General features: G+C 50.0%; 1 protein-coding gene across 1 annotated transcript; it reads right to left on the bottom strand.

Annotated features, from left to right (window-relative positions):
* Positions 1–3,413: 3,413 nt before the first annotated feature.
* On the bottom strand, positions 3,414–25,187 carry LOC133342288 (atlastin-2-like). Its single transcript, XM_061551358.1, has 13 exons — positions 24,934–25,187; positions 20,061–20,392; positions 18,709–18,843; positions 12,912–13,016; positions 11,714–11,764; positions 11,034–11,090; positions 10,460–10,552; positions 9,051–9,189; positions 8,544–8,671; positions 7,741–7,797; positions 6,979–7,050; positions 6,374–6,805; positions 3,414–6,094 (listed from the first exon to the last, which is right to left on the bottom strand). The coding sequence occupies exons 1-13, from the start codon at positions 24,962–24,964 to the stop codon at positions 5,981–5,983; spliced, it is 1,746 nt and encodes a 581-aa protein (XP_061407342.1). The 5' UTR covers positions 24,965–25,187; the 3' UTR covers positions 3,414–5,980.
* Between the last annotated feature and the right edge of the window lie 1,755 nt (positions 25,188–26,942).

The following is a 26,942-nucleotide window of genomic DNA, read 5'->3' on the forward strand; positions in this document are numbered from 1 at the left end:
TGGGCGTGGGTTGCGAGGTGGCCAGGTGGCCGCAGTACAGCCAGTGATTGTTGCATCTATCTGTGTAGAGCTTTGAGGGTCGTAATGTATGTTGACCTTCTTTCGCACCGTACGTAGCCAACGCACGCGGAGCCCAAACGCTCACGAAGCAATATTGAAGCTGCGCCAAATGATCCCAATGTATCAGGATCCTCCTTGGCAATGCGTCTTGAGACTCGGCGAGCCGTAGCCCTGGTGAAGACATGGCACTCTTAAGAACGGTGACCAACAACATCGCTGAGGCTGGCGATTGAATTCGCCAGGGTCTCGGAAGTTAAGCAGGACGGGGGATGAACCTGGGACGTATGTTGAAGAGCGATCAGGCGCGTGCCAGCTGCACTACATTCTGCGGGGATACGTGGCGGGCAGTACGGCACTGTTGTACTGCACGTCTACGCACCCACGCCTTCAAAAGACCCGCGCGGTGAAGTATGGTCAAATGACACCCACGATCTGCAACACAGCATGCGGAAGGAGGCCCTTCGTCCAGAAATAGGTTGGCAAAAAAAATATAATGCCGTGCATGTCAATGTTCACGGGTTGGAAACTTAATTGATGAGACCCGATATGCAACACTTTGACCACTCGTTACAGCTTTAGTGACACCACTGCAGAGACGTATTCATCAACAGCAAGAGCGCTGTAGTGTTAAGTTTTTACCCTTTCAACTGGTACAAAACTGCCACCTTTATACAAGGCATCATGTTTGCAATAACCACAACACAAGCAGTCAAAATGCAAACAAAAAGAAACAACTCTGATAATGATATTCACTGTCCTTGAAGATGATTGGTCCACACCCGAGACAGCTTTTCTTAGAGCCTAGTCTCTTATTCTTAGGTTTTTTCGGTAAAGTCACGTAGGTAAAACATTAAAATTAATAAAAGTCTCTATTGGTGTTGGACCAGATGACGCCAAAAGGCATACAACTCAAAAACAGCGCACTATCAGAGTATTGAGAGCTCGGGGTAAGCATTTACACTATGAGACCTCCTTTACCAGTGACAAAATATAGTAATAGGGTTTTACCCTTTCTTTTTGTTTGCATTTTGACTGCTTGTGTTGTGGTTATTGCAAACATGATGCCTTGTATAAAGGTGTCAGCTTTGTACCAGTTGAAAGGGTAAAAATCTATTACTATATTTTGCCACTGGTAAAGGAGATGTCTCATAGTGTAAATGCTTAACCGGAGCTCTCAATACTCTGATAGTGCATTGTCTTTGAGTTGTACGCCTTTTGGCGTCATCTGGTCCAACACCAATGGAGACTAGGCTCTAAGAAAAGCTGTCTCGGGTGTGGACCAATCAAGTTCAAGGACAATGCATATCATTACCATTATCAGAGTTGTTTCTTCTTGTTTTCATTTTGACTGCTTGTGTTGTGGTTATTGCAAACATGATGCCTTGTATAAAGGTGTCAGTTTTGTACCAGTTGAAAGGGTAAAAACCTATTACTATATTTTGCCACTGCTAAATGAGGTCTCATAGAGCAAGAGCGCTGTTCGTTACTCGGGGTGGCCTCGTGTCGCGCGCGAGAGTCGCCCCCTCGTGCCAGCAGCCGGTATCGAACCCGAGACCCGCGCGCCTCCACGGCCGTGCAGGTGGTGGTGGCGGGCGGCGGTGACCTGGGTGGGACTCGGCCTGGCAACTCGCAACGCGGCACAGATCCTCGCCCGGTGCCGTGAGCACAACTCAAAGCGAACCGCGAGATTGTATTGTATCATTCTTGTTTGTTCACATCCTACACACAGCGTTGATATGCGGTGCTTTTTCTGGAAGACTTTGCTGTTTTTCCTGGATTTTTTTCTTGTTCGCGTAGTCACTTCAAGATGTTCCTTGATCATGTTTTGTTTTGCGGTTGCACCCGAGTCAAGTGCCGCATGGCTCACAGGTCTATACCTGATAAATGAAACTGAAAACTGAAACATCATCTGAAAGGGAAAGTCTACTTTCCGTACTCTCACCCAGATCGATGGCGTTCGAGCACTGCGTTTAAATTGCAACCAGACAGAGCTGTCAGACAATACAGGTTACTCCGCATTCTTGTACAGGGAAATTGAGTTCAGGTCCATGCGGAGTACAGCCGTTCAATACGGACAGAGAAATGTGTCTATTTGTGTGTGCTTCTCTGCCTTGTGATGGGACTTTGTCGGATGAACGTTGAGATTTACAAGGGACAAGGGGCACGGGGTGACCAATACGATCTAAGTTGGTCTGCAAGGTAGGAATCGCGACCAGCTGTCTCAACAACTTTAAACACACCACCTAATAAACACGACCAGGCTCCATTGGCAATCACCAGTCGTGATCAATCCCCTGCTGGATGAAGGTCTCGCCGGGCCGTCGTCACCAACGACGACGACGCTGACAATTTCCTGCACAAAGAGCTGATTCCACGGCTCTGTGCACGCGGGAGGCAATGCTCGTCCATGCACGCCAGACACACCTCGTGCAGCCTCCCTTGGCTGTCACTCTGCGCAAGTCCCCCGGTTTGTTTTGTCACCAATGACATCTGAAACAAGTATAACCCGTAAAAACAAAGTTTTTCACTCTAAATCCTTTATATGCGTGGCGGCTAGAGTCCTCTCGTCCTCTGGCTTGAGATGGCTGCCACCTATGGGTCAGATGATTGTCTGCCAGTATTAAGCAATTGGTAATTAAATATTTAATTTGTTTTCCCTAAACAGTGTAAAATTTTGGAAAAAATTTTTCACGAACATTGTCTCGCACAACGAGTCTGTGTGCAAAATGTCAGCTCGATTGGATCACAGGAAGTGGGTTAAAAAACGACCGAAAGATTTGTACGGTTGTAAGCAAGCAAGCACGCAAGCACGCAAGCAAGCAAGCAAGCGAACTTAATATAAAGGATTTAAAAAGTTCTGAGTGCTGGAATATATAAATTAATTTTGCTTTGGTTCATTCTGAAAACTGCCAATCATCAACGGTCTTGTTGATGCCATGCTCTCGATGCTCGCTATGACATCAACACCCACGCGGGTGTGTTCAATAGTGTTTCAATCATTAACAAAACCAATGCAATAGGTGAGTACACGCTGGTGTGATGCAGGTTGTACTTCAACATAGCCAAAGCTAGAGTAAGGCTAATTACAGCCGACGACAAGGGAGTTAACATCAAATAGCTAGGCAGGCAAGTTGCTGGTTCGAGACCAACTTTAACCGACACATTCAAACGCCTCGATGAGCCAATCGACGAACAGCATGACACCACTTTAAACAATAATATAACTATAGCCGATTAAGCGGAAAGTGCCTTGGACGTGGAGGAAAAGGGAAAAATGGGTTAGAACGCAAGCAGGGCAACATGTCTGAGAATAAAAATAGAGAAAGAGATGGAACGAGAAACAGAGACAGAGATGCTGAACCAAATATTTAATATACAGCCAAATTAACCGTACCATTTGAAAACATTTCTTGCAATTTTGGCAACAGAAAATGTACTCTAAAATAACAAAAATCACTTCAAGTTACCGATTAAGGTGCTTTTTATAATACACACGTACGCACGTGTGGTTGTACCACTGTATATGCATAGGGTGCCAACTGAGCTCTCGAGCGGACTTGGCGCCCCTCGCTGTGTAAACTACGTGGACTCACCCCCGACCTCCCAGTGCATTTGGTTGGTTCCCCTCTTAGCCAGCCAATTCAAGACGCGTTTCTCGCACGAGATGGCGTCCGAGCGGGATCGTTCCACTGGTACACAAGTCAGAGGTCAGAGTGGTTTCTTGCTCAAAAAAATGTTGAGACGGTCAACTACTCCCGTACAGCCACGAGCTGTAGGTGGAAATGACAAACCCATGACGGAGATGAGTCAACCCGTAGAAATGTTGCCTTCTCACAACGAGTGGCTCTCTCGTTTTTATCAGCACGGAGGAAGAACGGGCAAAGTCGCCCCCAGACCTGGAGTTGAACTCGCGACTTTCTTACTTGCGAGTCGCACGCGTTCTCCAACACTGTGACTCCTGGCAATAACATTTTGCAATGTAAAGCGTGGACCTCGAGAAAACAAAACATAAAATATCTACACATTGGACTTTGCAGGCTTGCAGGCAGGTGCGGCGTTTACAATTAACGTGCTCACTCGCTGGATGTAAACAGCCCTCGTGTTTAACAAGATCAACAGAAATGCACATAAATTAGCATCCTACGTGTAATCTGAAGCACGTCTATGTCCCAAGCACAACGGAGCTGTTCTATTTTTTCCCTTGCTTCCCATCTCGAAGCAAGGCCAGTGGATGGGCAGGCGGCCCCCCGGTCTCTGTCAAAGCCTGGAGCGGTTGATCCGGAACCAAACTCCGACGAATCTCTCACCAGCGGCTCCGTGTCGCGGCGATAGAGCACATGGGGAGCGGGGGTATTCGTGGAGTTCAGGGCCGGACAAATTTTGGTCTCTGACCCACGCTCCTCACAACTAAGTCGCTCCGAGGCTCCAGACCCCGTGGACCACCATCTGCCACCATCACACCGCCTGGACGCTGCCCGGCTTTCCGCGTCTACCAATCGACGGCGTGCACCGCCCGATCCGCCTGGCGGTTGGCAGACGCGGAAAGCCGGGTGAGTCGCGGGAAGCGGCACCTTACCACTGCTAAGGCCACGTTGCTGTGCTGTAAACAGACGGTGGAGCGAGTACCATGCGGTATTGAGAGGCGGGAGGGACAAACAGTAACCGTCAAATAGCCTCGCTTTGGAAAGCGTGCCGTTTGATTTAATTTGGCCCGCAAAAGGTCAAAGCGTCAAATTGAAAGTTCCCAGGCGGGTAGACGGTAACGGATTAAGAGACCCTCGGAAGTTGAGCGCTTTAACAAAGCAACATTGTGACTCGCACGCTCAATTCGACGAGGACGCAGCAAGCGTCGCGGTAATGGAAATAAAATGACAAACAGGTGAACAGCGTGCATCACCGCACGGGTTCTTTTTTGTTGTTACAGTTTCAGCTTCGTGGACCGAGTTAAAAATTAAGCACGCTTCCAAAACCAGGACTGTTCATCGGCTCGACTTGTGTTACCTCCACCTCGAATAGTGCAGGCCCTGCTGCCTCTGTGCAGCAGCAGGGCACATCAACAACGAAGAACCAGCCCAATGGCCGGCAAAGCCACGCACCACGCCGTCAGTTTGGTGCTGCCGCGGCTGCTGCGACGGCGCCTTTCAAAATACCCCCGGGTTAACACAACACGCGTCAACGGCAGCTGCTGCCTACAGCACACGTGTGCGCGAATGGAGTATAACAGTCAACACGCGTGAGGACAGGCCGTGAAGCGAGCGTGTTTGGTGGTCGATCGAGGTACATGCGAGTGGGAAAGGCGCGTTGGCATGCACGTGTTGCGAGCAGGGAATGTTTGGACGTTGACAATCAATGGCATTTCATCGCCGTTGTGGCAAAAGCTCGCGGAAATTGTGCTTCTCCACAGGGGGCTCCGTGTGGCTCTCAATTTTGGTCTCGCGCTCACCAACCGCTCAATGAGGAATGACAGGGGTCCGCGTAAAGAACCCACACGTGCTAAGTATTGGCATGTTGTTGTATTATCTCATTGCACTTTGCTGCCAGATTCACACCTTGATGAAACGGCTGCAATTAATGGCCTTGGCCATTTGCCCAATCGTGGGACGAAAAAGATACCCGGCAGGTCTTCGCAAACAATCGGACAAAATTTGACGTTCTCCAAACGTGCGGATTAAATTTACCGTCGGCGACTGGCCACAGACCCCGGTGACGGGAGACCCTCCTCCTCGGCGACACCCCCCCCCCCCACCAGCCCGTGCTTGCCGAACCGTGCCGTCGGTCGCAAGCAAGGGAACTCGAAGTGACGCCGTCCGGCGACGAATGCATAGAGGTCAGCGCCGTGGTGACCGTCTGGCCAACAGTGCCACTATCTTGATCCCCCAGCGGCCGCACGGCTCGCGCGCCGACCGGCACGGCGGCGGGGTCAGTTGGTTTTGGTTTTGCGTTTGGACTTGGCTGGCAGCGCGGCGCCCAAGGAGCCGGAGACCGTCATCCTCGCCGCCTCGCCCAGCAGCTTTTCGCTCAGGGGGCTGATCATCTGTAGGGACAACGAGGGTGGCGCAGCACCGTTACGTTTGCACGCCACCGGTGGCGTCGCGGCGCACGGAGCGCCTTCGATTGGCCTGAAAAACATTAACATGTTTAGGGATAGACAGGCGAACAGCAAGTTAGTGACAGACAGACGTAAGATGAGACACACATTTTGACATACAGATGTACAGAGTAAGAGAGACACAGAGATGGCAAGCGAGTGAAAGTTGGACATCGAGAGACACGCACATCGAAAAAATCACGACGACGAAACGAGCAAACGCACCGTCTGCCAGATGAAGTTGGCCAGCTCGTCGATCAGGACTCCCATCTCCAGGTACTCGCCCGAGTAGCGCACGTAGCCCCACGTGCACAGCAGCAGCAGCAGCACCGTCACCGCCAGGTTGCACAGCGACGCCACGATGTCGAGCCCCAGAAAGCCCAGCACGCCCGACAGCACGTAGGCCGCGAGCATCACCACGAAGAGTGAGGCGGGCGTGCGGAACGTGTGGAAGATGTTCTTGCTCTCGTTGTACTTGACGAAGTTCCCGTACAGCTGCTCCACCTCGTTCTCCAGCTGCTCCTGGTAGCGGCAGATGAACTCGTCGCCGCCCATCTTCTTGACGGAGCGGAAGAGGGCCACGGCACCCGTGGCCACGCGCCGGTGGTGCCGCTCCAGCTCGGAAGGCGCCAGGAACGCGCGGTCGCCGCCGCACACCTGTGGCACGCGCCCCGAAAGGGCAAGTGATGACGTAGGCGGACGGGCGCGCGTACCGGCATGCGCGTACCCACCGAACGGAACACACCTACCCCGAACGCGCACGGCTGCTGAACGCACTCGCCCTCCGAAAGGAACGCCGCTCGCGGACAGACATTCGTCCTCGCGCTCACCTTCTCCATCTCGGTCGTGTAGAACTCTTTGGCGGCCGCCACTGCCGACAAGTTGTTGGCCTCTGCCGTTGCCTGAGGATATAAATTCGAACACAAGTTTAGGTTTTTTCATTTCCATTGGCCTAGCCCTCGTTTATGCCCAGGTTGCCAGGAGATTGCCCCACGCAGTAATGGGACTTATTTATCAGAAGAAATGAACCTGCATCAACACTGGAGCTGAAACGAATAATTGATCCAGTTGAATAACTAAATGAAAAATTATTCAACTAATTTTTTGTGGTAAATTACTCGGGCTCATTTTAAAAAATGTCTGCTGCCCCGACATCCTGCCTCCCCAAGGTAGAAAACCCCCCAACGAGTAACGCCCACAGTGTAGGAGTTCATGATGACAAAGATGTCACCACGCCCCGTCCATCGCCTCTCACACAATCACCTCCCATCCAGCGTGATGCAATTTCCATTCCCAGTTACGGCCAAGATCGGCGGCGAATGACATGTGAATCGGTCTTGGGCACCCCTCTCTTCAACCCCTACTCACCGACGTAAATCGTGATCAAACAACGCCCGTGACCGATGTGGCTTGGGGAGGCCTTCGTCTATCAGCAGATTAACCGGGGGTTGTATATAAATATGGAAACGATATTGTAACTTTGTTTTCGAGCGCGAGCACGAATCGTGACAAATGGAATCGCTGGAGTAGGTGCGGTGGGGAGGAGGGGGTGGAAGTCCGGCGTTGACACAGCACGTCAGCTCGCCACGCACCAGCAGCATGGACTTGGGGTGCGGCAGCTCCTCGCCCTGGTAGATCTTCATGTACGCCTGCACGCCGCCCGCACACACCGCGCGTCAGCGCCACCGCTTCCCGCGCAGGCGCCGCGTGAAGCCGGTGCCACACGCGCCTCGGATAAATCTGCCAGCGCCGATCTGACGAGGGGCTCGGTTCCTGGGTCCGCGCTCGACGCGAAATTTCAAGAGAAATTCCGGACCAAGTGCGAGTGTTGTTTGATGGTCTTGGAACCTCCCCAAAAATCAGCTTGGGTGCAGGAGCTAGCTGGTTTATTACATCGCAAGAATGCGAGAGAGGGTGAAGGCCTTCATCGGTGATGAGATCGTGGCTGATGATGACGACGACGACGAGGTGTTTAATTCTGATAAAGGCCGACATAAGAATGGCGGTGTGGGGACTGTATTTATGTTTGTCTACCAGGAAAGCTTAACGGAGTCGAGATGTTTTTTTTTCCAGGTAAGGCCCACTGAGCTATAGAGCTTTTTTTCAGAAGCGACCAGTCCACAAATCATAGCTCAACGAAATGGCTTTCCACGTGGAAATTTATAGCAGCCAAATACTATAAATACATGCTACTAAATGTGTAGGGAAAAACAAGAGCACCCAGACAAAAATCCATGCGAACATGGGGAGAACATGAAAACTCCAAATATACAGGCGTCAGGGTTGAGATGAAACCTACAAAGTCCTGTATACTAGGCGAGGTAGTGAATGTCTCGTCACCGTGGGTTGCACGACGGAAAGCGTGGACGCGTCGGCCCCGTGCTCCGGCGGTCACCTTAAAGTACTCGACGAGGGAGCGGCAAGTGATGGGCGTCCCGTTAATCTCCTTGACGACGAGGTTTTCTGGGGCCAGCAGCATGGGCACCAGCTCCTGCAGGCACTGCTTGAAGGCGGTGTCCACGTCTGTGGAGGGCACAAGGGAGAGTTCACAAATACAGCGGCGGTCTCCTCGACAGAGCGAGCGTGCGGTGGTGCTCGTGTTTTCCTTACAGTGGGTGAGTGAGTGGGTGCGGGAGTGAGTGTCTGGCCGAGTGGGTGGGTGTATTTAAGTGGACAGAAAGATAAGTGAGCGAGTGGGTGAGTGGGTCAGTGAGAGGATGCGCTTGTGCGCGTGTGGATGGGTCAGTTTTCTCGAATGACGTGCACATTTGAAAAAATCCGCCCTTGCGATTTTCCTAAAAAAAAGTTGTATTCCAACGAGCGGTACTCATTCGGAATAGAATCAAGTTCGTCGCGCGCCCTCGCAAACGGTCGCCTTCCACGGCGCCGCCGCTCGGCTCACCCGCCAGGCGCCCGTCGAAGTGGGGGTCGGTGGCGACCATGAGGCCGGGGTGCGGCATGAGGAAGCAGGAGACGCTGCTGAAGCACGAGTTGATGTGCATGCGCACTGTCTGCAGCTCCTCGTGCTGCTGGTCGTTCACCTGCAGGCGCAACGGCCCGACGAGGAGGAGGTGGGGGGGGGGTGAAGGCGGCTCATTCGCACCACTAGCCCATGAGCCGAGGGGGTTACTATTTTTTTTTTACTTTACCAGGTAAGGCCCACTGAGCTGTACAGCTCTTTTCAGAAGCAACCTGGCCACAAGTAATAGCTCAACGGAGTGACTTATCACGTGGAAATGTATAGCAGCCAAATACTCGAAACGCACATTGATTGTAAATGTGGTGGGTAAAACCGGAGGACCCGGAGAAAAATCCACGCGACTGCGGGGATAAATACACACAAACTCCAAATAAACACGCGTCAAGGTCGGGATCGAACCCATGACCTTTTTGGTGGCTACCACCTGGCGTGGAAAGTGCTACACACATGTACCGCAGGAAGCGACCACCGTGAGCAGAAATATTAGCGTACTTACCGTCTGCTTCATAGACACACTTCCGGCTTATTCTCAGATTCCGTAGATTAACTTTTTCTTCCCAAACAATATTCTTTATGAAACGTACCATAGCACCCTTGAGCGACATCGTTCTCGTAATAAGCTACCACGCAAAAGCTGCAATCATACGTAAGATATTTAAAGAATATTACTGTCACCCATTGCCACCCTGGGTGGTACCGGGAATCTATTTTTGGACCAATGGCTCAAGGGGCGTAATACAATGAAATTTTTCATCATATAATATGATATCAAATGTCACGATATTAACCTTATATCGTGATATCAGTCTCCCATAACTGTATAATTGTACTTCACATTTTTGCTTGTGTTGTCGTTGTGCTTTGCTGAAATTACCAGCAGTTCGCAAAAAATTAGCCTATAACACTTATACATGCTGTCAATTACACAACAAACATTTTCATGCCATCAATTGCTGAGAAAAATATTTTGCAAATCACTCATTTAATGGAAAAAGCTGTTTTATTTACAAGTTTGTTTATATTTGTAAGGAAATAATATATTCAAGAAAAATAAAATAAGCAATGATGACGATATTTGGCAAAATGGACGGCACGATGATTGTAAACCTTACGTGATATAATGCATCGCAGGACCGCCGTATCGCAGCAGCCGTAGCACCACCGGCCAACTGACCGGAGCGACGTTGGAACGCTGACATCCATCAGGACTCTCCGACGCTAAACGGCCTGGAATGGCTCCCGTCCAGCCGAACGGCAGGCGCGTGACGACGCACCACGCCCACGTCACGCGTACGTCACGCGTACGTCACGCCTGCTTCGCGAGCACTCACCAAGAGCCGCTTCTCCAGGAAGTGGCGACCGCCGTCGGCGCCGTACACGAACTCGTACGGGAAGCTCCAGTCTCGCACGAGGAACGTGAGCGACTGCGACGAGACAAACACGTGCGCGTCACCGCTCAACTGTGTGCGCCGGGGGCTGTCCGTTATTTAAAAAACGCAGGACAGTGACGCAACGGGGTGGCAGTGGCGGTGATGCGAGGCGCGAAATGCCCACATTACTACTTTGAATCAGCCCACTTATAATCGTGCCCCAGGATGAATCAATCTACTGCTGGATGAAAGCCTCTCGACATCATGCGGGTTACAGTGGTTAACTGACCGTGCTGGTCAGTGCGGGTTGGTAAAGGTAGGGAGTGGAAAGGAGGGATATTGAAGCACAAAATAATGGCTTTTGCTACACTGCACCCTGCTGTTCACAATGCAGCTTTAGCAATCGGCCTACGTGTACAGATAAAACCGAAACGAGAAGGATATTTTACAAACAAGTCTCGTTTTCAAGTACGGTAAAGTTTGAAGACAAAATACACGGCAGCAAGCAGAGGGAACACAAACGTGGGGACGGCACCTGGAAGGGTTTGTTGACGATCTCCTCCATCGCGAGTCTTCCGTACTCTGTGAACAGCTGGGGAAGACAGCCGCCACAGTGCAGCCAGGTAAGAGCAGCAGAGGCTACAAATGAAGTAAATTAACTCGGGCACCGCTCACGACAAATACTAAAGCCGATGACTCGAGGTGCGCATAAGCAGGCGCTCCCAAGCACAATCGCAATACTATGAAGAGCGTGCACGTACAAAGCGTCTGAACGCAGCGACACTGCGCACGGAGGAAGACATCCACACGACGAGATTGTGGGAAGAAGTCTCGGTCCCCCAATACTGCCCTAGGAGTCGAGTCCCGGACAATCGTGGACGCCCTAGGACTCAATAGTGCTGCCCCAGGGCTGTACCTTTGGGCTCTTTTTTGTTGGTGCTGGGGGCCCCAAGCCCTGGTTTCGTTAACCTCGGCTGCGTCGCACTGATGGCCTCTAACCCCCACTCCCACCCACCAAACCCCCTTCTATTCGAATGTAGTTGTTTGTTATTGTAAAGAGCCTTGGGATGCAATTCCATTAGATGCTCTGAAAAATGAAATCGATGTTTCCGTTAAGGAGGACAGGATTAAGGAGAGAACGCTATGGGGCGGATAATCACTTTAGTTTGAGGTATTGATGTGAAGGGCTGCTCAGGCGGAGTGACATGATGTTACCTGCAAGTGCTGCAGATCGTCCTCCTGAATGTTGTGGGACACATTGTAAACCTGCGCGGAGCGAGAATGGCATTCAGAGTTAAGGCGAGATATGCATTCATAGCAGCACCGATTAAACACGATGCACCCACACCCACACATGAATGCACACACAGGCACACACAGACACGCACAGACCTGTAATTCAGCTCTTTGGAGGCTAGGGTTGTGGGATCGTGGATATTTGGGAGCTCTCCAAAAGCTGCCGGCCTGTGCAGTCGCAGCCATGAGATGGCAGTACTGCAAAAGTGAGTTCAGGAGCCCAGCTGCGAGGACCTTTGAGTGTTATCGCCGTCTCTGCTCGGTGGCTCGGTTTGCTCCGAGAACTCGGGTTTCTTACAAACACGAAACTTTACAAGAATCGGCCAAACATTGAAAGGCAGGGTTTTCTGAAAAAAGAAAGTCTTGAGACACATGGTGATCTTGCGGAATAAATAAAAAGTACCATACATCATTATGATTATGCCAATACAATGTTGTGATATATATATAGCGGCTGCATCTCAGTGCGCTTTACAAGTAGGGAGGCCATGTATATCTTCAGAGCAAGGGAAGGGTCTTTGTTAAAGATAATTTCTATAACGGACAGCAGAAAGAGACGTAGGTGGCCACAGGACAGAGAAGTATATTTGAAAATATACTTTCTTACCCAGACCACCAGCTCAAAGAACTGAACGTGTGGCCAGTTTGTCGTTCAAACCATCTAAAAATGTGACCGTCCCAACAGGCAGCAGTGAAACAAGGACATGACTGTAGACCGGTTTCATCCTCATTACGACTCATCAGTACGGTGGAGTCATCAACGGTCGCTGCTGCCCGAAGCATTTGGGAGCCTTGTAAACTATGGGGACCTCACTCGTGATTGCCTAAAGTCAAAAATATTAAAGTCTGTAAATGATGCCAAAATTCATCACAATGCAGATAAAAAAAGCACTTCATAGGCACTCGCACAACGCATGGATGCACACAGCAGGCACACAACCACCAGATACAAGTAAAGCCTCTTAGGATATGCAACTCAACATGTGTGCTGTTATTGAACAGAATTTACAAAAGCCCTTTCTCCACGGCTCAACAGCAAATTCGTTGGGAGGGGGGGGGGGGGAATCTGAGAGAGAGCGAGAGCAGCAGGTAGAGGCAGGGGCGCGCAACGCGTCACCTGCAGCGAACTCGTCATGGTGCTGAGGGCAAACACGGTGGCACAGTCGCGAATCGTGGACTGGCTGTCAAACGCCCCCTGAGTGTCCATCAGCAGCACTGCGACCTGCATGCATGCACGCACACATGCACAAACAACAACAAAAGCTGCCATCCACCACTAAGTGACCGTTAGGCCTCGGCAAGGTAAGGTAAAAGTTAAACGGTAACAAAAAACAAGAGAAACATAACCCTACCTTTTACCTTACCACAATACAATCGCGCTACCCTACCTTTTACCATTTAGCAGGTAAGGTAAAAGGTAAAAAAAGAACGAGCCTACCTTTACCTTACCTTTTACCCTTATCCCATACAAATTTCGCGATTACAGGGTAATTACTGGGGTAAAAAACATGGAATTTTTTTTTACGATAAATGCTAGTTAGAGCGCTTTATTCATTTTTCGATTTAAAGCTTTCGTGACTGCAGGGATTCATCTTCTTGGTTCTTTCAGTAAAGTGATGTAGAATGGAAATAATAAAATAATAAAAATAAAACATAATAAAATAATTCTCACGACGTTTCGGCCACAACGCAAGCGTCTGTCGGGGAGACAGCGTCTGAATGAAACAGCACCATGCTTGGAGCGTATATTTAATCTGGGTTGGAAGGGGGGGAAAGGGCGCCTTGACAAAATAATTTGCATATCAAGAGCAATTTAGCATATTTATGGGAAATGCAGGTATGTGATTAGTACTACTTATGCCCGTGCATTATGCAGGATTAGCAGCATCTAAGGGAGGGGATATGGGAAATGCAGGTATGTGATTAGTACTACTTAGTTGTTTACGTGGTGGTTTTAGTTACTGCAGCTACATACTATTAACACTCCTTCCCTTTATTAATGCTATCCCTATCCCCTCCTTTTGATGCTGCTAATCCTGCATAATGCACGGGCATAAGTAGTACTAATCACATACCTGCATTTCCCATATCCCCTCCCTTTGATGCTGCTAATCCTGCATAATGCACGGGCATAAGTAGTACTAATCACATACCTGCATTTCCCATAAATATGCTAAATTCCTCTTGATATGCAAATTCTTTTGTCAAGGCGCCCTTTCCCCCCCTTCCAACCCAGATTAAATATACGCTCCAAGAATGGTGCTGTTTCATTCAGACGCTGTCTCCCCGACAGACCTGGTCTTCACCTGAGGACGGCTGCTTGCGTTGTGGCCGAAACGTCGTGAGAATTATTACAAAATGTTATTTTATTATTTTATTATTTCCATTCTACGTGACTTTACCGAAAGAACCAAGAAGACGCTTTATTCATATAGAATACTCTCAAATCGGGCGTTTAGGCTGTCGACGATACCGTCCTCCATAACCTCCTCGTCCCAGTCGTCTTGGTCGATGGCGATCTCATCAACAACCTGATCAAGTTCGTCATTGCCATCATCCTTGGACGGACGACAGGCAATAAGATCCTGCGCCGCTCCAGCCCAGTTAGACGGAACCTTCAGGCAGCCGGCCGTGATCCACGAGCGCAAGCACATGGACTTTATGAAGAGCGTCGTTGACAGCGACTGGCGATCGCATGTGAACTCCTGCCCGGCTCCGCTATTCGCACGTTCACAGGGAGTTGACGTCGCCGGCGCTCCCAAGTATTCGCAGGCCATCTTGTAGTGGGCGGGGAGCAGCTCTTTGCGGAGAAACCACCACTGCATTACGTCAATAAAGGCGCTGGCGGTCGTGACGCCCATACTCAGAAAACGATCGACTTCATCGCCGTCGTCTATGGAGTTGCCGACGTTGCTGAACAGGGTGCTGAACAGCGACCGCTCCTCCATATGGGCAGCAACTGCCGTCGGCGAGATCGTGAGCACGTCCGAGTAGCGATGCTGCAGGACAGAGCGAATCGTGGCCTTCAGTGTAGCCAGCTCGTCTTGGTCTGTCATTTTCGGCAGCTGTGGATTCAAGTAGGATGCCACAATGGCGGGTTCCTGAACCAGTAGGTGGCGGTACCGCACCAGTTCGACCTTCATCCCCGTCGCAGTCAAGGGCTCATCGATCGCTCTAAGGGCGGCTTCACCGTGATCGCAATGACGGACGAGGTGCTCCATCGTCACCGGCACGAGATCCAATGTCGAATTGTGGTCCGCCGACAACGAGGCCATGACCTGGCGCGGCATTCGCAGGAATGCTGTCACGCCCTCGATGTTTGCCCACTGCAGTTCAGATAAAGCACCGACACCGATCACATCCTGGAAGCGCGCCATGATAATGTCCAATGGGACGCGCTTCTTGATGGCTTCGTCGCCCATGTCAAACGTCGAATGCCACCTGGTCGGCGAGTCCTGGTGCGTCGGCTCCTTGCTGGCGAGCTTGGCGAGCTTGGCGATCTCAGCCTCGCGGCGGTACGACTGCCGGACGACCTTGCTGCACCTGATATTGACGAGCGCCTTGCGGAGTTCGGCATTTGTTGACTTGATCAGTTTTAGAACTTGGACGACACCGATCTGGACGGAATGATCCGCACATCGAATATGGTGGCAAGCCCGCAACTGCTCATATCCGGCGTCCACGTTGACCAGGGCGAACAACGTCTTGACAGCACTGTTTGCATCGGAGCCATTGTCGCTGGTGACAGCGAGCAGCTTGGTCGAGATATTGTGCCCAAGGCTTTGGAGGTGCTCAAACAGAGCGGCCCCAATGCGCTTGCCGACACCCCTTCCGGACTGCACATCGAGGATTGTCAGCAGCATGGATTTTGACGCACCAGATTTGCTGTCGATCCAGTGCACCGTGACCATCCAAAATCCCTTCAGGTTGCGGTTCGACCACCCGTCGATTGTGAGCGAGATGGCGACGTCCTGGTTGGAGAAGAACGCCCCGACGATGGGCAGCATGATGGCGTGATGCTCGACAATCCTGCGAATGATGGTGCGGGTCGATGGGCCCTCGTATCCCTGCGTCAATGTGTTGACCAAGGTCTTGAATTTGTCGCTGCCGGCGGCTCGCAAAGAGATTGCACCTTGGATAACAAAATACACCACCGCGTTCTCAAACTTTACCAGGAGGCGATCCGGGATTGCTGACCGGCTCAGCGTTTGCTGTATTAGGTGGCTCGCCGACGCCGACGTCCCGACCTCGCTGCCTGGGGCGAGCACGTTGTGTTTCTTGAGGTGGGCTTTCCACCTCGACGCGTTCGTGTGGGTGGAAAACCACTTGCGGCAGTGCACGCACTGCCGCTTCCCTTGCTGTGCATGCGGATCACCCTCCATCCAATCGTGTATGTGCTCCCACGGGAACGCATACCGCTGCCTCTTTCGATTGCTGTTCGCAGCAACCCCAAAAAAGCCGTTGCTGGCATCCTCGTCCTCTAGTACCTCGACCTCAAGAACGTGGACCGTCTCCATGTGCTCCGCCATCACTTTAAAATGGAGGCCACGGACTGCGCCACGGAACTTTTAGCGGTAAACAAGGTACTGTATTTACCGGGTAATTATTCGCCCTACCCTTACCCTACCGGATAATTCTTCTGAGCTACCTTTACCCTACTCTTTACCTTACCCCTTGGGATGTCTAAACCTTTACCCCTTACCTTTACCCTTTTACCCGGTAATAAAGGTAATTTACCTTACCTTGCCGAGGCCTAGTGACCATGTCATCACCATACCACAGGCTATGGGCACTTTGAGGCTATCAAGTGAAGTGTCGAAGATTTGCTGGCAGGTCACGGAACAGACACAAGTGTTTTGAGTTAACCGTTTAAGATGACTGGCAGATATACAACCTCCTGTGCAAAGTGGCACACCCACACAATAATAATAACAACAGCTTCTATTTGCTACTAAGTGACAGTGGCATCACCACAGTCCTTGTGCCAAGCTATGGGCACATTAAGGTGATGTGAAGTGCTGAAGGCTCTTTGGTGTGGTTAACGGACTGAGATGGCTGGCATATGCAGCTCCTGTGCTCTCCACCATGTCAAGTGACACATGCACAATGAACGCCTGCCAACAAGCAGAGACATGTCCTCGGCGGGCCGAGCCTCGTGCAGTCACCACATTGGGCACGTGTGAAGCTTTGTCAAAACGCACATTAAAACGCCCGCCCACTTGGGAATTGGGTCTCTTCACCAAGTGTTTCTAAAATATGTTCAACCCAGGACCGAAGCCTCCTTCATTATGCCAAAAAAATTGGTGACCCAGAAACGTTTGGGTGTGAGGCTGACGGAGGGTAGGATTAATATCAGTGCTCACATTTTATGTTATTTTGGTCGTTAAAAACAGATATCTTCCCACCTTATTTATGGTCCACGTCATGACCCCCTACCCCTCCCCCTGACCCCTGAATGAAACTGGAACCCTGTTGGGCGTTGTGGGAAATGCTGCTCCACACAGAGGCAAATTAAATGGAGCAACCCCAGAGAAAACCCATACATGGTGAAAATGTCAAACCACCATTGCCGCCTTAAATGTTTTATTACATTCAGTCCCTTTTGTCAACGCACTCCTGGATGAAGACCTCGCTTCTACGTGTCGGTCATGGAGGTGGTTTGACCATACTTCACTCTGCTGGTCGGTCAGTGTGGGTTGAGGGGCGATGGTGGGAGCGGGCAGGAACGGTTTCGATATCAGCCACCACTGCTATAAGTTGTGACCGCGAATCAATTTCAGGTCGCTGCATTTCATTACGCACCCCTCCACCCTATATGAGCGCAATTTTAATTACGGCGATTATTATTATTAACATTACCTTGACACAACTGTGAAAATCAAGCCTTCATAAATCAAGCGTCTCACACAACCCAACTGCCTCAGCTGACAGAAGTAAATGCCAAGTGCAGATTTTTCACATCAATATTTACGCAAATAATTGTGAAGGGCTTTACTCCGCCGCCACTCCCACTAATCCGGGGGATTTAGCTGCACAGCCGTGACCAGAATGAAAGTGTGAATTTAAATTAAAAACACAAACAACCGAGCCTGATGCAGCCACAAGCGAGATCGCACACGGTCTGCAAATACAAGGTTATATGAAGGAGGCTGATGTGAAATAAACAATCCTTTGGTTCAGCTTCCCAATAGGTGAAACATCCAGGGCTCGGCTCATCAGCCTCAATATTGATTACACCACGTGTCACTGAAATCAGCTCATGTACAGGTGGCTCGACAGATTGTTCCGTTGCAAAACTGTAAAACGCGTTGACGGCATGGGGAGGCCTTCATCCAGCAGCAGATTCATCAAGGCTGATGATGATTATTTATTTAGCAATTTTTTTGCATGTGACTTGTACACAGTTAACACAAGACACATAATTAAGGAAATACATGCAGATGTATGTCGATGTCATGTGAGTGGACGTTAGCCCACATAGCCACAGAGCCATGTGACAGCCTCCTCCCACAAGCACATGCAGGGCAACCAATCCACCCGGCACGCCCTGACAGATTTCACAGCTGGAGACAATGATGATGATGAATGTATGTCTGTTTTTGTCATGTCGCTGACTGTAAAATACAATAACCTGATGTGCTTGGTGTTTTCCCATCCAAATACAATGCGGTTTCAATTCTGCTAAGCTTTTGAGATTGTTTGCATTCCGGGTGATTTAGTCACTGGTGCACGGTATGTATTGTTCACTCTATTCATAAACCACAGTCATCTTCAGATGCACAGAGCAACCTTACCACTGCCATCGGTACTGCCTTCTCATGGAACATGCTTCACAGGCTAATATTATGGCCACATTAATTGGTCCATAGTTGGCACACACAACAGAGACCAATCAAGGACTAACCGGGACTCACCTGAGAGCCGTCAGGTCGGTCCACCAAGAACACATCACTCCACAGAAGGATGCCATTTGTGTCGCGTTCACTTCCTCCACGCCATGAGAACCCCGTAAGGGGCTCATTGTCCCCTCCCAGCCAGGCAGGGTTCCCCTGCAGAGCACAGTTTAGAGGTCTCAATACACATGTCCATTGCATTTATTTTTTACTTTGTTGGATTTAGATTAAACCGTGGTTCTCAATTCCTGTGAGCTCACAGTCTCAGTCTGGTCAACAATGGCACTACACAAAAAAACCCCACGTGCACTTCTTTTGACTAAATTCTAAACCTGAGCTTTAAATATTGATTCGACTGTAGTGCTACGAATATTATCATATACAAAACTGGTGTGAAAAGTGCCGCCCCCTAAACTATCCCACTATGTGGATCAGAGGTCAACTGAAGGAATCTCCGCTGTAGCTCTGTGCTATTCACTTCTGTGGGCCGTTGTCTAACACACAGGGTTGCATTGCTCTGTGAGAGGTCTGAATTGATGCTTCGTTTTCTGACACCGAGAGCACAGTCAGGATTGAATATGGGGACAATAACAGCAATAAGTACTTGTAAATTCGTAATGTTCAATCGCATTTTAGTTTTTAACGCCAACTCATATTCCAATTGTGCTATCGATGTTGTGTGATGAGAAGGCTAAGGTGGACTAGACTCAATTGGCCTCATATCTCTGTACGAGATGGCGCATCCTTATATACCCTAAAAAATATTATTTGCATAACGAAGCAAGGTTTTTATTCTTGCATTTGCAATACATTAAATTAAGTAAAAAAAAATGATGTTATTTTGTGCAGTCGTTGGTCACCAAGCTGAGACCATAAACTCGCTACACTTGCGAACCCAAATGAATTGTGGGTGGCCGAAACCTCCCCGACTCGGCTGCCGCCTCCGAATCCGTGACCGAACAATTGTGAATGTAATAATTTCTATTTTTACGTGTCTTTGACAAGGTATCATCCCCCCGAGCTGCCTGGCCAGCTAGGCAACTAGCATTTCTATCACCAGAAATAATGGTAACTGGTAATATGAGCAGAGAGAATGCAGTTCCCTTCCCTCTTGCACAATAATGAGCTTATGTACAATTTAAGGGTTTTTCCCTTTTACGAAACCAGTTCAACATGACCAGTTGGGATAATCCCTCGCGGAATGCGACCCTTTGCCATCCATAAACAAATTTCATCTCAACTAAACGAGGTCACCTTCATCAGCCACAATTTGGATCATGCTTTTTTTTTAAATCCCCAACAGATGCGGCAGGGAAAGCTAATCCACGTAACTGAGTGCACCACGGAGCATTTTTCATTCATCCCTCCCTCACCTTGCTGTACATGTAGCGCAGCATGAAGTCCAGCAGGAAGGACTTGCCCTTTCGGAAGGCCCCAGCCACTGAGATGACGACGACAGGTTTGTCACGCAAGTTCTTCTTGAGCAGGGTGTCCTCCAGGGCCTGCTCGTCCAAAGAGAACATGTGTCCCTCCCCGGCCAGCACCACTGGCACAGCGTGTGGCGCTTTAGTCAGCGGAGCCTCCAGGTCCTGCATCCCCGCCACCTCATCTTCAGCCATCTCGTCTCCGGCTACCTCACCTCTGGCCACCTCGTCTTCTGCCAGCTCGTCTCCCACCATCTCGCCTTCCAAGTCCCAATTCATCGCTGGAAAAGCACCAATCAGCAGTCAATTGCTTTCACTACATTGCAATGTGGCTAGATGAATAGCAACTTACACGTCTATTTCCAGATTATTTGGTCACGAAATGGCTTCGGTTAATGTGAAAGGGATTGCTTTTATAGCTGCGTTGAATTTTCGATGGACTGGTTGGTGTTTCCGTAATTACATGTCGGATTTTCTCTGAAATTGCACTCGTGAAGAAGAGTAGAGGGCAGATCTGCCACGAGACGTGCCCATTTGATTTAACATAGACCCGTGTATTCACGGTAGATTTAATCCTGGCAGTTCTTTAGCGTTAAATAAAGTTAAATCGAGTCAATTGCCTTCACTGAGCAAAGATCATCCCAAGTCCCTGTTTAAAAAAATACTTGACTCAATGGAATGGGCATGCATGGATTTATTCACCTTCAACGCAATTCAATGAAGTGATATTAAATTTCGATTTAAAGCTTTCGTGACTGCAGGGATTCATCTTCTTGGTTCTTTCGGTAAAGTCAGTGGGCTCACATGATATTGACTTCTCCAAGACAGAGGTTCTCTGCAAGCCATCTGGCTATCATGAGAGATTCGTTCATGAGGCGATCCACATATACAAACACAGAGACAATTTCAACCGAGAAGATGGATTCTGGCTTAGCAATCATTGGAAGGACGTAATAAACCATTTCGGATCTTAACTGATTGTGTTCACGTTTACGGTGACTTTCAGACCGCGTTCCACTCACTGGCATGGTGCAGTGTGCAGAGTAATGTATGGTGTCGTAATTGTATAGTAAACATATAGCAGTGTGATACACATTAGGGTGGGTAGAATAATACATAGTGTTATATTAAAATGGATAAGGCAGCAACTGCAGCAGCAGCAGCAAGTGCAGCAGCAGCAGTAACAGCAGCAGCAGCAACTGCAGCAGCAGCAGCAACTGCAGCAGCAGCAGTAACTGCAGCTCCCTTTGATGCTGTTAATCCTGCATAATTCACATGCATATGCAGTACTAATCACATTCCTGCATTTCCCATAAATATGCTAAATTCCTTTTGATATGCAAATTCCCTTGTCAATGCGCCCAGCTTATATATATGCTCCAAGCTCGTGTGCTGTTTCATTCAGACTCTGTCGCCTCGACGGACCTGGTTTTCACCTGAGGACGGCTGCTTGCGTTGTGGCCGAAACGTCGTGAGAATTGTTTTATTATGTTTTATTTTTATTATTTTATTACTTCCCTTCTACGTGACTTTACCGAAAGAACCAAGAAGAAGTGATATTATTCAAGCTTTCCATTCTTGAAATGACTCATATTTACCACTGTCGTGTGTGTACCGCTTCTAGTGATTGCAGGGTGACAATGACCAATTACATCGTGACCAAAATAATGTATTTTAATCGACTGATCGGTGCGATATCACGTGCCAACGTGTGCCCGAACATTTCTAACTTAAGCAAACAGCTTATTGCTATCAGCACAGCATCGTTCGTGCACGGTGCCTGCACGCAAAGATAACCCTCGCCCGCAACACGCGGTACGGTAATCAATTTATCATCCACATTTTTGAGGGCGCAGCACTCAAAAGTGAGAAATTGCTTTCAAAAGCCGAACTGGGCTAAGTTTGGAGGACAAAACCCAACGCCCAAAGACACCGGTGACTACTTAAGTGCCGAACAGTGCATACCATTGTAAGAGTGCGCCGAAACGCTCCGCAGTGAACAGGGTTCAAGTACCAAAGGTCGATGACGTGGCGTAAACACAGCGACAAAGCTGCCTCTGTTCACCCGTGGCGGTGACCATTCGACTACTGTATGTACAGGATGAATAGCTGTCAATCTAAACGGTTTACACCGTATTCTTGTACAGGGAAATTTAGTTTTCAGGTCCATACGGCGTACAGCCGTTTCAATACGGGCAAAAATAATTGTCTATTTGTTTGTGTTTCTCTCCCTTGTGATGGGACTTTGTAGGATGAACGTTGAGATTGATAAGGGCACGGGGTGATCAATAAGGTCTGAATCGGTTTGTAATAAGGTAGGGTACTGATAAGGGGTTGACAGGTATGTAGTGGTGAGTGTACTAGTGGTGAGTGTACTAGTGGTGAGTGTAGTGGTGGTGAGTGTACTAGTGGTGAGTGTACTAGTGGTGAGTGTAGTGGTGGTGAGTGTACTAGTGGTGAGTGTAGTGGTGGTGAGTGTACTAGTGGTGAGTGTACTAGTGGTGAGTGTACTAGTGGTGAGTGTAGTGGTGGTGAGTGTACTAGTGGTGAGTGTACTAGTGGTGAGTGTAGTGGTGGTGAGTGTACTAGTGGTGAGTGTACTAGTGGTGAGTGTACTAGTGGTGAGTGTAGTGGTGGTGAGTGTACTAGTGGTGAGTGTACTAGTGGTGAGTGTAGTGGTGGTGAGTGTACTAGTGGTGAGTGTACTAGTGGTGAGTGTACTAGTGGTGAGTGTAGTGGTGGTGAGTGTACTAGTGGTGAGTGTACTAGTGGTGAGTGTACTAGTGGTGAGTGTAGTGGTGGTGAGTGTACTAGTGGTGAGTGTACTAGTGGTGAGTGTAGTGGTGGTGAGTGTACTAGTGGTGAGTGTACTAGTGGTGAGTGTACTAGTGGTGAGTGTAGTGGTGGTGAGTGTACTAGTGGTGAGTGTACTAGTGGTGAGTGTAGTGGTGGTGAGTGTACTAGTGGTGAGTGTACTAGTGGTGAGTGTACTAGTGGTGAGTGTACTAGTGGTGAGTGTAGTGGTGGTGAGTGTACTAGTGGTGAGTGTACTAGTGGTGAGTGTAGTGGTGGTGAGTGTACTAGTGGTGAGTGTACTAGTGGTGAGTGTACTAGTGGTGAGTGTACTAGTGGTGAGTGTACTAGTGGTGAGTGTACTAGTGGTGAGTGTACTAGTGGTGAGTGTACTAGTGGTGAGTGTACTAGTGGTGAGTGTACTAGTGGTGAGTGTACTAGTGGTGAGTGTACTAGTGGTGAGTGTACTAGTGGTGAGTGTACTAGTGGTGAGTGTACTAGTGGTGAGTGTACTAGTGGTGAGTGTACTAGTGGTGAGTGTACTAGTGGTGAGTGTACTAGTGGTGAGTGTAGTGGTGGTGAGTGTACTAGTGGTGAGTGTACTAGTGGTGAGTGTAGTGGTGGTGAGTGTACTAGTGGTGAGTGTACTAGTGGTGAGTGTAGCGGTGGTGAGTGTAGTGGTGGTGAGTGTACTAGTGGTGAGTGTACTAGTGGTGAGAATAGGTTTTCCCCTTATTTCCGGCAATAAAACAGGTTTTTAAGATGTTAAAACACCAAACAGAAACCTTTTACAAGGAATCAGGTCTGCATTAACCACAATACCTGTGGTAAGAATGCAAACAAAAAACATGCTCTTGATAATATATGAATTGTCTTTGAAACTTATTGGTCCACAACAGAGACAGCTTTCTTTTGAGCCTCGTCTCAATACGGTGTTAGACCAGAGGACTCCAAAAGGCGTACAGCACAAAGACAATGCCACTATCAGAGTAATGAGAGCTCGGGGTGAGCATCTACATCATGGGACCTCCTTTGCCATATTTTGGTACTAGTGGTGTCTATTTGTTTGTGTTTCTCTTCCTTGTGATGGGACTTTGTAAGATGCACGTTGAGATTGATTAAGGGGCACAGGGTGACCAATAAGGTCTGATTTAGTCTGTAATAAGATAGGGCACGGATAAGTCGTTGAAGGGTATGCAATGATGTATGACAGGTATGAGACTTACGCATGAACCCCTGCAGATTTAGTACAGCAGCATCTCTGGAAGTTGAACGTGAAACCCCTGGGGCTTTAGAACCGAAACCCGTGCGGGTTGCACATGAGAGACCCAGGCGTTGCGCCTCTTATCGAAACCCGGTGCTGGTGTAACGTAACCCGGGGGCTTTAACGCCTCAAACCTTCGGGTAATTCGCCAGACCGCCCGTGTTTACACTCGTGAACGTTGTGGGCGATTGTAATGATGAGTCTCAAATTACTCGCACCTTTCCCTCAAAATGACAACCGACAAACTAAATTAAAATTACGGTATTTTTTTAAATATATACAACCAAACGCCAACCCCTTGCAATCCCTAGAATTCGCATCGTAACCGCAGTACATTTACAACGCGAACCCAACACTTAAAACCGCCTCATTGACCCCCAAGTGCCGAGCCGTACACGGCTCGTGTCGCCGTGCGAATTAACATTAACGATCATTAATACTGTAACAGAGTCGTTAATTATTATGTTGTAAAATGTGCCTCCGTCGCTGAGGGGAACGGCGTCTCTCGGGATTCTGGGCCTACTCCCATCGGAGACACCGACCTTGCCTAGCGGCGCTGCCCCACAAGAGGCGCGACGGAGGCGGCAGGGGAACAATCACCACCGGCCCGGGGCTGGCCGAGTCCAAGTCTCCAAGGCAGATAAACTCACAGGACGACGTGGCAAGAGCGACGCGGCGACTAAGTAACGCGGGGGTCGTCTCTGCGTGTGGGAAATAAACAATAACAACAACAAGAATCATCATAACAACGCGACTTTCGTTTACCCGGGCCGCGTCTCGTCCGACGAGTGTCCATGGATTCAGCACCGGCCGCGTCGTCGCCACCACCTCTCCACCTCCTCTGACAACAACGAACGCAACTTTAACTCGCCGCTATGGATCCCCACTCCGTGAGGCGGCGCGGCGCTTGGGTTGCCTTCACGAGAAGCGCCGTGCCATGCCGGCCCTGGGCATCCCCGTGGTGCTGCTGCTGCCGTGGTGGTGCTGTGGGGGAGAGTGACGCCACCAGACCGGGGGGTGGGGGCTCCCCCAGACGGGGGGGGGGGGGGGGGGGGCTACTCCTCCAGACGGGGGGGGGGGCTGCTCCCCCAGGCGGGGGGGGGCTGCTCCCCCAGACGGGGGGGGGGGCTGCTCCCCCAGGCGGGGGGGGGGCTGCTCCCCCAGACGGGGGGGGGGCTGCTCCCCCAGGCGGGGGGGGCTGCTCCCCCAGACGGGGGGGGGCTGCTCCCCCAGGCGGGGGGGGGGGGGGGGGGGGGGGCTGCTCCCCCAGACGGGGGGGGGGCTGCTCCCCCAGACGGGGGGGGGGGCTGCTCCCCCAGACGGGGGGGGGGGCTGCTCCCCCAGACGGGGGGGGGGGCCTCCCCCAGAAGGGGGGGGGGCGGCTCCCCCAGACGGGGGGGGGGGCTACTCCCCCAGACGGGGGGAGTAGGCCTCCCCCAGACGGGGGGGGGGCTGCTCCCCCAGACGGGGGGGGGGGCTGCTCCCCCAGCCGCTTCCACTCCCCCCACTCAACCACCACCAACGTCGGCAGACGTCGGGTGAAGAGGGCGGTCGGTCGGTCGGTAACCCGCGGACTCAGAAGCCGCATGCGGCTCATCTCCTTGGTTCTTTCGGTAAAGTCACGTAGAAGGGAAATAATAAAATAATATAAATAAAACATCATAAAATGCAATTCTCACGACGTTTCGGCCACAACGCAAGCAGCCGAAACGTCGTGAAAATTATTTTATATTATGTTTCATTTTTATTATTTTATTATTTCCCTTCTACGTGACTTTACCGAAAGAACCAAGAAGATGAATCCCTGCAGTCACGAAAGCTTTAAATCGCATGCGGCTCATTGAGGACTGCTAATGATGAACACAAACACAGCCGTCAAAACAAACGCTTTTGCCCCGTGTATTATTGTAGGGGGAAATTGAGTTTTCAGGTCCATACCGCGTACAGCCGTTTCAATACGAGCAAACATAATTGTCTATTTGTTTGCGTTTCTCTGCCTTGTGATGGGACTTTGTAGGATGAACGTTGAGATGTATAAGGGGTACGGGGTGACCAATAAGGTCTGAATTGGTCTGTAATAAGGCAGGGCACTGATAAGGGGTTGGCAGGTATGGGTTAAGGACCACCACCGTCTCGTATTCACCACGCAGTGCATTGCGGTATCTTGAAATATTGAGTTTTATTTTTTTACTGAATTCGAAAACATTTGCTGCTATTGTAATGTTTGGTTGCTGACCCCTGGACTGGCTCATAGCGCACGGGGATATCTCAATAATGTCCCTCAACCACCACCACCCGCAAACCTTCTGGACCCACGTACTTAACATTCAACAATGCCACTTCTACCTTGATGATGACGATGTTGCTGTTGTTGCTCTGAAAACCGAAAGGACTACGAGCCACAAACACCTCCTCCTCATCATCGTGAAAGACCCAACTAGAAGATCCCCAGCATGGATCTTGTGTGAAGCCTCTGGAACCGCATTCGCCACACGAACGCTGATGGCAGCAGCAGCAGGAGATGCGGATGCTTTAACGCACAAATGGAAATGTTTGAAAACGGTAGGGCATTGCACAATACCCGATTCACAATTACGAAGCAGGCATCGGTCACAGCGATACAACAACACTCGGCTACCCCCGACGTGATGAGACGCGTTGCTCATCAACCACCTCCATGTAAGCCGACACCAACATCAGCACGGGGGAAGGACTGTGACAACGCCAGACAGAGCCCCCCGCGATTTCCACAAGGGAAGCGAATGAACGCGGAG

This window comes from Lethenteron reissneri, chromosome 14 (genome assembly GCF_015708825.2).
Source record: "Lethenteron reissneri isolate LAM-NWPU_2019-01 chromosome 14, ASM1570882v1, whole genome shotgun sequence".
NCBI lineage: Eukaryota > Metazoa > Chordata > Hyperoartia > Petromyzontiformes > Petromyzontidae > Lethenteron > Lethenteron reissneri.